The 15,453-nt window shown below is 39.6% G+C and overlaps 1 protein-coding gene across 1 annotated transcript in view; it reads left to right on the forward strand.

Moving 5' to 3' along the window:
* Nucleotides 1-15,453, forward strand: part of TIAM2 (TIAM Rac1 associated GEF 2) — an 88,590-nt gene that overhangs the window by 23,238 nt on the left and 49,899 nt on the right. The window contains exons 6-12 of the mRNA XM_065680600.1: nucleotides 619-804; nucleotides 1,992-2,138; nucleotides 5,655-5,717; nucleotides 10,427-10,591; nucleotides 13,222-13,323; nucleotides 13,740-13,821; nucleotides 14,698-14,790. Of these exons, the coding sequence (XP_065536672.1) occupies nucleotides 619-804; nucleotides 1,992-2,138; nucleotides 5,655-5,717; nucleotides 10,427-10,591; nucleotides 13,222-13,323; nucleotides 13,740-13,821; nucleotides 14,698-14,790 (838 nt within the window). The remainder of the gene's footprint in view (nucleotides 1-618; nucleotides 805-1,991; nucleotides 2,139-5,654; nucleotides 5,718-10,426; nucleotides 10,592-13,221; nucleotides 13,324-13,739; nucleotides 13,822-14,697; nucleotides 14,791-15,453) is intronic.

Below are 15,453 nucleotides of genomic sequence, written 5' to 3' on the forward strand. Positions count from 1 at the left end.
GTATATATAGCTCATATTTGCAGTTTGCCAGAACATAAGCATGTTCTAACCTATTAGTCAGACAAAGAACCACACATGCTTGTGTTGGCAGTATTGTCTCTTGTTCACAGATAGCAAGGCCATAGGATGGTAGTAAATTATGAGTGAGACCTATCAGTGTTACTTCACTTTGCCCAGTGTATTGGTGTAGCTATGCTGCTTTGCTTTCAGCCAGCCAGCTATACAATCTAAGCTTGTAAAAATGAAGGAAACAAAATTAATCTCCAAAAGGGAGAGACAGAGAAGTGGAGAAACAACAACAAAAAAAAGCCTTCATGAACCACAGGGTTGTGTTTTTATGTAACTGCTTTTGTGACTATCAAACTACCCGAAGTTCATGGTATGTTCATCTTGTCAGTATGCATTTAAGACCACCAGCTTTGTTTTATTTCAAGCCATCTTTTGGGTTGATGTAACACAATATGACTGAATGTGTCTTGGCAGGGAATAACTAATCTAATCCATACACTAGCAGATGAAAGTAATTTACTATGGGTTTGGGGAAGAGCTTGAATTTTCAGTGCAGCCCGCAAAGACATTTTTTCCCCCTTTTAATTATCCCTTTTTATACCTAAACAGATCCAGCAGTGGGAACAGAACCTGGAAAAATTCAACATGGACCTTTTCCGAATGCGATGTTACCTAGCCAGTTTGCAAGGTGGGGAGCTCCCAAACCCAAAGAGCCTTTTGGCTGCTGCCAGTCGTCCTTCAAAATTGGCACTGGGACGGCTCGGCATTTTCTCTGTCTCATCCTTCCATGCGTTGGTAAGTTAAATGCTCTTTTCATGTGTGCGTTGCACAAAGTCTTTGTTAGTATTGTACTTAGATGTGGAACTGTGCTGGGGTAATAAGTGGTTGCAGCCTCATGCATTGCTTAGACAGTCCTGTTCCCTTCTCACTCTTTTTGCCTATCCCTTGACTGCAAATAAGTTGTCTTCCCGAGACAGACTTTGAAACCATCCCTATATGGCTATGACTTTTTTTGGTCCCTGAGGACTCCAAAATTGGGTACTTCCGACCTATGCCAAAAAAATAAAAAAAGAAAGAGACAAACCAAAATATTCTGCAGATGTAAATGAATCATTGTGCTGGAATGGTGTCACTGTGATTTCACCTGCATTGAGTCAAGAGTTTATAGGAGCTAAGCCGCTTCAAGTGGCTAACACTGAAATTTCCAAAAGTTCAGCTGGTCTTGAGCTGGCTTTTTTTGGAGGTGCCAGATGGCTCCATTTTTCAGAAACAGTCTGAATACCCTCCTGAAGAGGAAGTATTTGTAGAAGACTAAAAGTAGAGACAATCCAAAATTGTCAATCACTTTTTAAGAACTGTGGGCTGTGTTTGCAAAGAAGAATGAGGGAGATCCTCAACTGCCGTGAGTTGTCACCCTGTTGGCTTCAAGGGAAGTACAGCAACAGCAGGTTCAGCTCTGCTGTTTAGCCTTGGCAGGGTTGTGAGGCTGATCTTGGCAGAGAGGGATGGACCACATTTGCTGCCTGAGAAATCAGGACTACCACTATCTTGGAATGTGTTTCTATCTGCCACTGGTTTTGTCTGTGTGGTTTGTGTCATTGCTTGTTAATAACTTCATGCCATCACACATTTATCTCTGGCAATTCTGAGAGTCTTTCTTCCTCTAATAATTTCATATTTGAATTGATAGGTTCTCATTCTTCTTCAGAGCCTTTTCATTAACTTCTTTTGTTGTAGAATGCAATATTTTCTCAGTTCCTCCCTTCTTATTTCACCTCATGACAAAAAAATTACACTATCACACCGTTAGAATATCAAAATAAGCATCACTGCTGAAAGTTTAAAGCATTGTCCTTGCACTTTGGCATGTTACATTGGGATGAACTGAAGTAACTCTTATTTGATGTCTCATGCTGAAATAACTGCCAATATTTTGCTGTTATGAAAGTGATATAGAAAGGCTTGTCTCTGTTTTTAAATAGATCTGCTCCAGGGATGAAGCTGCTCTCAGGAAACGTACCCTATCCCTGTCACAAAGGGTCCGAAATAAGAAGGGTTTATTTTCTTCGCTAAAAGGACTGGACACATTGGCAAGAAAAGGAAAAGAGAAGCGACCTTCTATAACTCAGGTATATCTTGTTTGCTGTGGATAGCATAGAATTGTTTTTTTTTCTGCTGGAGCTCATCCCACAAAGTGCTGTTGCTGCATGGGGTAGGAGATGTCTGTCTCTCAAACCTGTGTTCGCAGTTTCAGTACACATGGCAGAATTGTGATGGAAGCATCCAGTTGAGAAGAATGTATATCTAATTTTGTGTTTCTTTGTGATAAATAAGATTATAGTGAATGAGAGGTTTGGCCCAGTGGGTTGATTTATTAGCAGCAGCACAAGACCATCAGGTTTGAATTTGTAAGAAAACCTGTCTTCTGGCACACCGCATACTGGAATCAGGGATTCTTTGGAGACAGCCTGTATGCACAGTCCTTAACACAGTGAGTGCTGGTTTAGGATTGAGACTCTGAAGTACTACTGCAATGTAATATAGAGTAACACAAGTGAGTCTTCAAGGAAGAAACCAAAGATACGGCTGCAAAGACATCAGTCTTTGGTATGGCCTCTCAACACACGCTGCTTGGAGAAACATTTTAGCCAACAAGAGTATATTGCTGTCATGCAGGAGGTCAGCTGTAAATGTAGACAGCTGGCAAATAAAGCCATGCCACTTTATACCAGATGAAGGCTTGGTGCAGGTTTGATGTGCTAGATCAGGCTGGCCACAGGGAGAGGGGCTGGGCTCATGTGCCCCCACTGAAGGGCTGCATTGCTAATGAAATGACAGCCCCTCGCATGGTTTCTTTCTCCCTGTGAAATAAATGCCCCATGCATGCACATAGTGTAAACCTTGCACTTCAGGAGTCTGCATTTTCTCAATAAAACCACAGTGAAATGTGGAACAAAAGTTGGCTGCCTTCTTCATGGGGAAAAAAAAAAAGGTAAATTACAACAGAGACGATCCTTTGATAAGAAGGCAGAATGTATATTGGTGCACCCACACTCAGGACATTACTGATTTTACCAGCCCTGCTATGTCTGCTCTTTCTCCTGCAAAGCAGTATCATGTGCATTGTTTATTAGGTGACTATGTTCCTGTTGTTCCCTGGCCCTTGTATTTTGATTTTATTAGTCAAGAAATCTATGATCAGCACTTGAAAATTGGCTGTTTCTGCATGTCTGGTAATCTGCTTGTGGAATATTTAAACAAGCCTACCTGTGCACATACTACAGTAGTCCCAGAGCTGATGCAACAGATTTAATGTTGTGAAATAACATGTCAGGATTTTCTGGTCTAGTGGTTTCTATTTTTAATAGGTAAATATTTATCTATATGTTACACTAGGAGTAAGCTTCCTTGGGTGACTGTTGCACATTTTAGCATATCGATCAAGAAACATGGTGAAACTGAATAAGAGAAGAACTCAAGTCAGTCTTATGAAAGAAGGAATTGAAGGTGAAATTTTGTCCAGGCCATCCATTTCACGTTGTTTTCCCTCTGTTCCCCAGTAGTCGAGGCTGGTCTGCAAGTCCTGCACCTTTATTTCTCTGCTCGAGAGCCCTGAGGGAAGGAATGTTATGCCCCTTAGCTCTGTTCCCAGCAGAGCTGATACCTCACACTGTCTTAACTAGGCAATACATCTTCCCATATGCTTTATAGTCCATGAAGGGGATTCTGCAGAGCTTGGGAATAGGGAATCTTATATCCATGGCAAGGAGAGGAGCCTCCTGCTGCCCTCCCAGCACTTTTCCAGGCATAGAGGAGGGAGCCATGGCACAGGTGAAGGTGTCCTTGGCATGTCCTCACTCTCCTTATTCCAAACCTTGCAACCAGCTGGCCCCAAAGCATGTTCATTTTTAATCCATGAGGTAAGTTCTTGCCTTTTTAATTTTATTTTTTTTTAATCAAACATCCTACAGTAAAATTAAGGAAATGTAAATGCTGAGCTTTGCATATGAATAACTCTGGGCTATGACTCATACTCATAAAAGTAAGGAATTTTTAAGGGAATTTCTTGAAAACTGACCCTTAAACCTAAGAAGGTAGCTGAAAAGGGAGTCACATCCTTGCTCAGACTTCTGTGTTTGCACGTAATTGTATAGCAAAATCAGAATAGGCCTGAGGCTGCCTTTCTTCTTTTCTCTTTCAGCCCACTGGGAAACTGGGTTAAGCAGAGAAGCAGAGCTTGCTTCTCTGCTCATTGTGCTGTGATGTCTGTGTCAAACAATAGGTTAAAAATCTCTTGCCTTCTTGGATTTAATTAAATTTCATTTGACAGGAGCTGGTATGTTTTAATCTGCTGTACCCTGGCTTCAAACTTAGTTGGTATATTCTTGAGCATTATTGTGTCAGAGAAGTTTTTAATTTTATCTTAAGTTTAATTTTATGGTATTAATAAAAAGAGGTTCAGAGATTCTGTGCTGGGAGGCTTTTGTAAACATTAATGAGTCTTTTACAAATCAGTTAATAAAACTGCACCGTAGCAGATGGGGGATGTCTAGGCTCACATTATCCTCAGTTTCTTAAATGCTTATCTGCTTTCTTGTATCTAAATACTAAAGTGTTCTGAGGAATCATAAACAATAAAATACTTTGTATCTGTGGACGAGACAAGGAAGAGGAAGTTCAGAAGTGGTGCTTTTTATTTGCATTGGCAGAAATTGGATTTTGTATGAAATTTTTGAGAGAGTTTGTTGTTGTCTTGGATTATCCAAAAGGCTTTTGCTAGTACCAAAAAAGAAGAAAAGAAACAAAGCTCATATATAAGTTTGGTATTGTCTGATGTATTGACTGAGAACTGTAATGTTTTTACCTGCACATCTCAACATTACGTATAAATTGTGTAGGTCTATCCATGTGTTTTTACGACCCTTATCATCAAAATATCTGATTGTATCCATAGCTATTTATTGGATCTTTAAAAATGCCATTAATAAGCCTAAAACCTTTGGGAGATACAAGCACTTAAGCTTTCAAAACAGATGGGGAACGTAAGTCTCAGTTTCTGCTTTCAGCACTTTCAAAGCAGACATGGTAGTCAGCTATTTTTATTACTTCATAGTGCAGGTTTTGGGTCAAGTATGCCTTTAAAGATAAGCTAAAAGTTTCCATCAATACTGTCAAGCTAAATGCTTGGTTAGAAGAGATGGAGAACTATAGGGTAAGAAGTTTTAGAAAAAAAGCAACAATTATTTGAAATAGTTCCTTTATATCATTATGGGATTTGTAGCTGTACCTAACAGGATCCCAAAAGGTGAAACTGTTACTTCCGGCATAGTACAGGATTTGAAGGTAAATGACTTCAGTCTTATTGCTGAACAGTAGATAGGAAAAACCTATGACATTAATGCTTTTATACATATTTGAGTGCGAGTGTGCATGGAGCCTGAAAGAGAACACTCCCTTAAATTTTCCTTATAGAAGATCTATATTTCTTTAATACTCCTTCCAGTCAGAATAAAATGATAAAAAATTCAAAAGTATCTCCAGGTTTTAGCAGGTTGATAGGTATTTATTAATTTTGTTTTCATTTTTATTTTTTTCAAAGAATTAACACAGGAAACCCATTTATTCATTTGTAATATTTTTAATAGATTTTTGATTCAGCTGGAGGACATGGATTTGCTGGTGTCCAGGATTCGGCCAACTCTGCTGAGGTAATATATGCCTGTCCTCATTCTGCACCATCTTGGTTTTAAATTCCTGAATGTAGATCACTAAGCATCTCATCAGACTGGTTCAGAAACCCCTCAGAGTTTCGTAAAACGCAGTTAGCATTAGATAGCAGGATTATAACTGTGCTAATGAAGCCACTTTAACTAAGTTTCTGAACATGCGTGGTAGTCTTTTTTAAAATAATAATGGTTTAAAAAAATTCCTGGAATCTTCTTCATAGCACTAATCCTTACAAAGCCTACACTCTCTGAGAGAGATTTGGTACTGACCTTGTTTGAAAGCATCCTTCACAGTATGGTGAAACCCAAGGTGTATTTTTCCCAATTGCGTGCTTCAACAGAACCTGTGTATTTTGGGTATGAAGCCTAATTAAAGTCTGTGGAGAGTACCAGCAGAGAAGCGTGAGTTAATGTATGGCTGGAGACTGCCCAAGCAAAGGAAGAGGAAATGATGTCCCCTCAACAGCATTACTCAAGTAAATAGCTGTGGCTGATGTTCTCCAGTGCTCAGAGGAGGAGAGCTGCTGCTCATCCCTGCCTGGTGTGAGTCACAGTCCCTCTCAGCTCCCACAGCCTCCCTGGGGATAACATCACTGTGCCCCAGTCTGGAAGCAAAGCAGGATGCTCCAAAATCCATAACTACATTTAGGACCACTGTTTGTGTACTGTGGGGCTTATGCAGACAGAGTCCTTCTCCCTTGGTAGGCTTGTGCAGGCTCTAAGTGACAAATTCAAACTAAGTCTTAGGCACAGGATTTCTGAACTTCGTTTCCTGTATGCTGCAGCTGGATTTCTTTAATGGCAACATCTGCTGGACTCAAAGGGGTATTTGTCTTCCCATCTACCCCGTCTCTTTTCCTCCTTTGTTCCCTGAACCAGATACTCCCCCAATACAGTTTAAGACTTGAAAGAAGACTAAAAAATGATCCCACAGTACTGTTCCCTCTCAGCTGAGTTTGTGTGCCAGGTATTTGACAAAAAGTCAAAACCTGCATTTAAAAATGAAATATTACTCTTGAAAATTATTAACTATAATGAAGACCTGTAATGAATCGCATGAGGGAGGTTTGGACAAAGTTCATAATTTCTTACACGTTTTTAGGTTGGTTTTCTTGTATCATTATGTGCTACATGGTTTATTTTCTCATCAAGTGTATTCATTTAATGGCTAGGTAAGAAAGAAATGTATAATTACACAGAAGTTATACCACTGAGAGAGGCATCTCGCACTGACAGCAGCTAATCCTATAATGCTGTTATGTATCCTCAAAGGATCTTCACGTTTTGTCTGCTCTTTGAAGAAATATATTGAAACACTTGAATTCCCTGAGTTACTTGGACCACTTGCTCATTTTTTTTTCCTGGGGCAGGAAAGCATTTAAATGAAATAACTCCTCTCCTTTCAAAATAAATTATAATTATGAGGGATTTTTGGGTGAAATGATCTCCTGTAGAGAGCACTTACAAATTCCTTCAGAATGTACCACTGGGTGTGGTGTGAGATGGCATCTATTTCCCACCCTAGAGACAGCAAACTCAATTCATTCCTGCCCAATCTTGTTAAAACATGGACAGCTTTGGTCCCTTCTAAAACTGAGAACAGGCAAAATCTCTTGGGTGCACTCCCTGAAGGTTTCTCCTGAAGGGATGTGAGGCCAGTCCCTCAGTTCGGCACCGACCCTCTCAGGGCTGGGAGATCGATGGCGCTGCCTTATGCAGCGGAGTCTGCCGTGGGTCACTGGTCCTCTGGCCTAGCAAGAATATCTGTTTTTCCTGAATCCTTCTGAGGAGACACAGAAAGGTACCAGGGAGAGGCAAAATTAAATCCTTTCCCTTTGGTGCCATGTCAGGGAATGGATGAAGTCTGACTTCCTGACCCAGCTCTGGATAAAAGCATCTTCTCCAAATTCAGGCAGGGGCTCGTAGCCCCACTCCCCAAGCAAAGGGGGACAGTGTCACTTCAGATTTTGGGCCGGGCTTTTACGAAGTTTGGCAGGGTTGTGTTTCAAAACTTAAAACCCGTGTCAATTTAGGTGCTGAAGCAGACCTCTGGAGCTCAACCTTATTTCTAGAAAAACTGTTATTATTATTTCAGCCTTATTTCTAAACTTTTTTTTTTTCTTTTTAATGGCAATTAAATATAGCATGGGCATTTGTAAGATCCTGACATTTGGTGATTCATACGACAACTCAGAAATGATTCATCATAACTCTGAAAACCGTTACCTTGGCATCAACCTGGTTTCACTGGCTGATTTCAAAAGAAAAACAAACTGGCATCAAAACATTTATAAACTGTTACCTGAGGAGTGCAGAGAGTGACAAATAGTGAAGTCTGCCACGGAGGCTGTCTTTTTCCTGAAAAAGATGATAAAACCAGAAGCAAATAGGGGAAGGAAATTATGAAGTAACCTATTGGTCCTGCAGCTGCCCTGTGGCACAACATGTGACAGTCTGCAAATCCTGGCGCCTATTTCTGGAAAACTGGATGGGTTGTTATAACTTTATGTGGCAACGAATGAATGAACTATTGTAGAATTAGTCACTGCAGGCATAACAGGAAAAAAACCCCTCTCTTTTCATGTCAGATTTTCTGAGATGGAAAATGTGGGTGAAGCAACAGTACCTTGACTGCAGTTAAGGAACATAGTCATGTTTAATAACAGAGGCCAGTTTATGTCAAGGCATATACTTGAGCACCAATGTACATGGCAAAGAAGGGGAAGTATCTCACACTGGCTGCAGAACTTTATGTCCTTTCTTAAAAGCTCCTGAAACAAAAGGTGGCCTTAAAAACCTCTTTCTCGTCACCTTAATCCTCAGTGTTTTGGGGTTTGGTTTGGGTTGTTTTTTTTTTTTCTACATGTCTGGCAATAGTATTTCAGTTGCACAGATTTGAAGAACTGCTATTGCAGTGCAATAAACCACTGTGGCACTTGCAAACCTCTGAGCTGCTGGGAGCATCAGCCTTGCTGTGGCAACTTAGCTTTGGTTTTCCCTAGAGGAAGCCACTGGAGAATTTAACCTAACTCATTCTTGCTAAACTCTCACAGCCTGGCTGCCTTGGCCTTTCTCTTTTCTGTTATTTACATCGTGGAAGGAGGTCAGCATTAACTCCCAGTACTTGATTTAGTGCTGAGAGGACCACATTTCTGTGGGAATTACCTTCTTCAACAAAACCAGTGTGTTATGTTTTATGAGCAGTCTGGAACCACAGATACCAAGGTGAAACTTAACCTGGTGTAGATTTAATCACTCCGTTAATTGCAGCAGCCTAACAGGATTCCTGTTATATTTAGTAGTTGCTTGAATTTTAGTAGGATTTCATGGACCTGTGTTAACTGAAGTTTCATTTTCAACTAACTAAAAGGAACAGTTGAGCAAGAGATAGATGATATGTGAATACCATTAGTTCATTAGTATTATTCCATCAAAACTAGCATTACTTTAGCATCAGATTGTTAATGTGCCATACTCTGGATTGGCTGCAACCTGAATTTCTGCATTGTTTGGTAATTATCTGGATAGGACTGCTTACTACATTGTTTTCATAGCCATGGTTGTTATTTGAAAAACAAAATAATACTGATCTCTGTTGCTACTGGTAGATTGCTGTCAATAACTTTGCTGCCTGTAGCTAAGGAAGCAGTCCCTATGTAGTGATTTTACTACAGCTTTTAATTGCAGTGCACCCGGGACTTGTGTCCCTGCAGAGCCAGGAGGAAGAATTGGATAATCAAGGGGCTTTATGTAGGCACAACCCCCCTACTTCCCCACACCAAAACAAATATTCACACAAACATACAAAGAAAAAGCATTAGGGAGGTAGGTGCTACTGAGAACAGCTCAGGACATCTGAAGATATGTCTTGGATGGCAGTTCTGCCTGTTTATGGAGTTATTGTTGCTTTCCATTGCCTATAAGGGGAATCGAGGGACCCTACCTGCCTAAATTTAAATGCCTTGATATGGGTATTTAAGTGATGTGCAGAATACGCAGACACCAATATCAAGATGAAGTTCCAAATTCCGAACGGCTTTCAGTGTTTTAATTCTCCTTGTGTGGTGGCTTCCTTTGAAACCTGTAGCCTGAAGTGCAGTACAGGAGGAAGTGTGAAAATGAAGGGTGAGAAAGCGACAGGGAATTTATTCAGGGTGGATACTGTTATTTGACCGAGTGGAGTGTCTTTGGAACGAGGATGACTGTGAAGTTGAATGGTAAACAAGCAAATATCCTGTGCAACCAATGAAAGAATTTGTTCTTAAACTCTAAATAGAATACGAACACTTTGTTCCTGCTTTAGTCCTTTATTATGTTATGACAAGCCTTGCTCCACAGTGCTCTCTGCTGGAAGTTTACTATGTTATTTTCTGTCAGCAGTAATTTTGCTTGGTTTTTTACATTTGTGAATTAGGTAAAATTGTAGTAGTTGGTTTTCCTTAGGAATTTGTTCCCACTGTGATATAGTGAAATCTGTTTCAAGATTTCTTCAATCAAGAGAATCAAGTCTTTGATAGTGAATGAGAGCAGGTAATAGAACTTTGTCCCTGTCTTGCCATGGGGAAACACACAGTACCATCAAAATACATATCCACGGCAAACTGCCAATATAAGTGTACTTTTGGTGGGTTTGTTTTGGTGGTTTTTTCAACATCCACATATGTTGAACATTTCTTCCTTGTTCCCAGCAGCAAGTCGATGACTTTTTGAATGTCTACTGCTCAGTGCCTGAAAGCATCCAGAAGGAGAGTGCTTGGGAAACACAGACGTATGTTCATTTCTGTGATGGCCAAGGAGTGGCACTGACCCTCAAGCCAGAGCACAGGGTGGAAGATGTTTTGTCTTTGGCATGCAAGGTACTCGTTTTTTTGGTGCATGATTGCCCTTTGTTAATAGATGTGGACTTGAGAAAGAATGTAATATATCAGAGGATGCCTAAATAGTGAGAGCATAATACCAGCATCTCTCTCTCACTGTATTTAAGGACAGTCTCAAGTTTCCTTTAGTTGTGTCATTTATGTGTTGCAGCCAAAGAAGCAGGGCTGCAGAAGGGTTTTCAAGAAGCATTGCTTGAGACAACACACAGGGAATACTTAAAGAGCAGTGGTGGTTTGCCAGGTAGTCAGCGCACGTCATTGTGCTATGTTGTCATTGCAGTGAACCCAATTGTTCTGTGCAAATTAATCACAGAGGAGTAATGAGGACTGGTTTAGTTAATGCTAGGAGATTAGACATTCAAGACTGCTGTGACAAAGGCTATCATGTATGTTTGTTCCTTAAAGAACCCTTTTAAGCTTTTAATTAAATGCCAGCTCTACTTGTGAATGTCAAAGAGTGCATTCCCTTCTGAAAGCAAGTGCCAGCAATTTGAGAGGGATTGCTATGGATCTTAGGACAGAAAACTGAGTCACAGGTTGAAGATAAAGTAGAAATATGAATTTTAACTACAGGCAAAAGACCAGCACCTCTAAAACATACCAATGTGCCTGGCACCTTTGTCTCTTCACGTGTCAGTGCTTGAATTTAGCTCTAATGAATCATGCAAAAAAGCTTTTTAGAAAAACTAGCTTCTTACACACATGTTCAGTTTTCTGACAACTGGTAAATACAGTTTATTTACTTCACGAGTACAGGGGAAAACAGGAAAAAGGGAGTCCTGCTCCGTACAAAATCCAGCTGTAGTTTTGGCGTCAGTTAGCGTGAACTTTCAGGTGAGCTCATTCAACTGGCTTGAAGTTAATAACTTCTGAGTCTTCTAATGGAGGAAAGGACCCAATTTAATGGTTCTTTGCAGCTGGTAATGTTATAAACAAACCAAAAATTATACAAGTTTTTAAAAATCCGGGGTGAACTATGTTTTTTTAAATCAAAACCAGCACGCTGGTTTAGCCAAGTGGCAATGCATCTCCCTGGCATCACTGAGAAGAAATTATCTCCTCATTGCTTTTGCTGGTGGAAACTGAATCCTGGAGAAACAGTTTAATGCCTGGCTTTACTGTTTAAACAGTCACTAAAGCAGTTGTCTGAGATGTTATTTGACCACGAGATGGCACGGTAGAGCTGAAACATTTGGAAACAGTTGCAAAACAGTGCTTTGCGAGACCCCTGAAAGAGGAAATAAAATTTATAAACTTAGAATTAAGTTGAAAAGGAAATTCCTTACCTCTCTTACTCCATCATTCCAAAATAGTTGTAACTGTGAAGCTGTTTTGTAATTTTCATTGTCTGTATCGCATTAAAAAAAAAAAAATAGTTTTGAATTATTTGATTTTTTTTCTTAAATGTTTTTCTGTTTTATTTGTTCTTTCTATTTTGTGTGTAAAGCTTTTCATAAGCATTCTCTAATGCTGAATACTTTCTGCTCATCTGTCCTGGTTGTTTTCCTTCTTACATTTTCATTCTGCTCTGGTGAGTGTAAGGAATCTTTCTTCTTAACAGAACATGTTTGGATTTTATGTGCGTAAGGATAAAGTTCAAAGGGGTTGTTGTTTTTTTTTTTTCCCCCTCTTCATTCATACTTTATTGGGTTTATACTTTTCTCATTTCTCTTTTCCATCCAAGGGTTTTGGATAGCACATATAGGAAAAAAGTACGTATTTGAATATAGTTGTTAAGGATACAGAACATATGCAACTCGTAAACTGTTGCACATAATAAAACTTTAAGGTAATTACTAGTTACTCAGTAGATTTAGATTTTGTGAGCTGCGGAGATGCGTTAAAGAGGTTAAATAACCCTCAGGGATGCAGTCATTCTTCGTCTTTTAGAAATGTTGCTTCCTCCTGCTTTAGAAATGTTGTTCTATTAATAAGCAAAAATGAAATGCTTTTGTGCAGTGGTCTCACCAGCATCCTGATTCTCAGAGACTTCCATCAGGGGCTCGGAACTTTCAGGCTAATATCCTTTGGGAATATTCTTATTTCCCTTTGACTTCCTGTTAAGACAGGATTTTTGCTTTGACCTCACGTGGTGAAAAAAAAAATAGGCAAAACTCTCTGATCGTAGATTAAAACCAGCAATAAAAATAAAATCCAATAAAGGTAAACCCTTAGGGAACCTGCTTTCCATCCCATCCCCTCTCCTAACAGCCCATACATGCATATACATATTCTACATCAGAAGAAAAAGTTGCTGAGCAAAACTGAGTCATTAAATATAGTCACAGAAAAAGGTGGTTGTGAGTGCAAGTTCAAAAGGACAGAAAATAGTTCTGGTATCTTTGGAAACATACAGTAGTGCTCACTTAATCTAATAGCCAAGATACAGTGTTTATGAAAGGATTTGGGAGGATCATAAGGGAAAATGGAAATTGCACTTGAACCTTATCTTCTAAGCAATGCAGCTAGTTTTGTTTATACCACAAAAATAGTTAGAAAATGACTTGAGGATTGCTTTTGCATGATTTCTAGAGGGGGGGTTTTGTGTGTGTCACTTCTTTGTCTTCTGGGACTCTGGAAATCCAAACCCCGTTTTCTTTATTCCTTAGATGAAACAGCTGGAGCCAAGACATTATGGCCTACAACTCAGAAGACTGGTTGATGAAAATACTGAGTATTGTGCTCCTGAACCATATGAATACATAGTAGACCAGGAAAGTGTGACTCCTTTTAGATAAAGCTTCATGATGTCTGTAACTACAGTTGAATTATCACCTAGGGATGTGTGAGATTTATATCTAAATGGAAGTTTTAAAGCTGTTCCTGGATTGCATTCTACCATCTTCATTCGCACACTCCGTGCCTATGCAGACATAAGTGGGGTTTCTGGTGGAAAAGCAAAGTGTCAGTCTCTCCTGCAGGCTGGGTTTACTGTCTTTAGCTTACTATGCATTTAGTCCCACTGATAACAGTGATGCTTGCACAGTAATGCAAGTTCTATATGTAAAACGAACAAAGTTTAGCTCTTTGTTGATAGAAATAATATTATGCTTATTTCTTGTGCTATACGTTTGGGTTTTGATGTTTGCAGTTTCATAATTTGATGACTGCTGTTGTTTTTTCCCAACAGGTGTATGATGAAATAGAAATTTGTCCATTAAATGTTTATCACATTCATCTTACAAAGACTGAAAACATAAGTGATTTTGGTAAGCTCTCGGGAATTTTTCTTTTTATTCTTCTCATTACTTTCTTTCTTTCTTTAGGACTTTTCTATATCTGAGAGCAGGTAGAGCCATCCTTGATAGGTCAAAGTCTAAGTCTGCAAAGGATTTGAGGCATTACAACAAAGACAAAACTGGTTGTTTTACACTGGCAAGCAAACTTTTTATGTTTGAGAAGGGTCCACTGCTGCGCTGGGAAAATGACTGAAGCATGGAATTATCACAAGACAAATGTCCTTTACCAGGATTAATAAAATTGGTCAAGGTCTGCCCTTTTTTGGTAGTGGGATCCTCTGTTGGCACACTATCAACAGTGTGTCTTTTGGCACAAATTCTAACAGGCTTTTTATCTGTGGGAGAAAGTTATACCTAGGAATAATTATGTCCCTTGCAAAGATACTTCTGTAAGGCTGTTCTTTAATTGCAAGTGTGTTGGTATAAACTATTCTTTTCTGGGCTGTCTCACTCATGGTGTATATGGATTTTCTGCTTTACAGTTTGGGTTTCCAGGTTTTGGATCTCTTTAAGACACCTCTATACCTGATGGATGCACTACAGAACTCTTACTGTAACAATGGGCTGTGTTATTGAAATGTCATATGGGGCTGAGGTAGAAATATTTTTTTAATATAATTTGGGTTTTTTTACAGCACAGCGTGACTTTTCCTGGAAGTCGAAAAGTTCTGTTAACTTTAACTTAACCTCGCAATGACTGAGAAACAATGTGAAAATTTCTTTGCTCTGTGGGTGTGTTCTCACGAGAAATATTCTTCCTCTTGTTGTGTGCAGCCTTCTAAATACACACAAAAAAGGGAAATGTTCCCGAGGGAGTTTATTTTACTTAAACCTCTTTTGCTTTAGGCTTTGCTGTCACAGCACAAGTTGACGAAAATCAGCGTCTTGCCCATATATTTGTAAGTGATGTTCTCCCTGATGGTCTGGCGTACAAGGAAGGTATTGTATCATACTTATGTTCAACTGTACTTCATTATCTTTTTAAAGCCCCAAACATGAAGGAACTTTAGTACTGCTGTCTGAAATGGTTCTTGTCTTTTATTATTCATAGTTTTCTTTCCTGAAGACCATGGAAAGCATGTGATATTAGGAAAGATAATGTACAAAGAGTAACTGAATTATCCTTTGAATATAGCTGGGAGAGTTCTTGTTCACCCTTGGAAACAAAACCTTTGTTCAGCCGTCTGACCAAGTGCTTTTGCTCAAAGGAGTTCATCTCACACTGGGGAACCTCGTGGGCTTGGTCAGTCTCCAAGACCCATCATTTCCACTTTTGCTGGCAATGCAAAGTAGCCTCCCTTCCCAAAACAGTTTTCTGCATATGTTTCTGTGAGTGCCTTCTTTACTGCACTGCTCAGAAACTGTGCTTCTCTTCATTGGCACACCAGGATCACATGAATTCTGCTCTTCAAAAAGCAGAGAGAGAAACCTGGAAAAAAGACAACAGTGAGTTCCATCTGCTGTCTGAGGGTAATGACCTCTTGGCTGTAGCTGACCTTGAAAGGCAGTGATTGCCACTGTTTAGATTTATACAAAAGCTGAGAAAGACTCCATCCCCTGTTCTAGTTTTGCATGAATTATTTGACCTGTGTGACTAGTGCC

Source organism: Lathamus discolor, chromosome 5, assembly GCF_037157495.1.
Source record: "Lathamus discolor isolate bLatDis1 chromosome 5, bLatDis1.hap1, whole genome shotgun sequence".
NCBI classification, from domain to species: domain Eukaryota; kingdom Metazoa; phylum Chordata; class Aves; order Psittaciformes; family Psittacidae; genus Lathamus; species Lathamus discolor.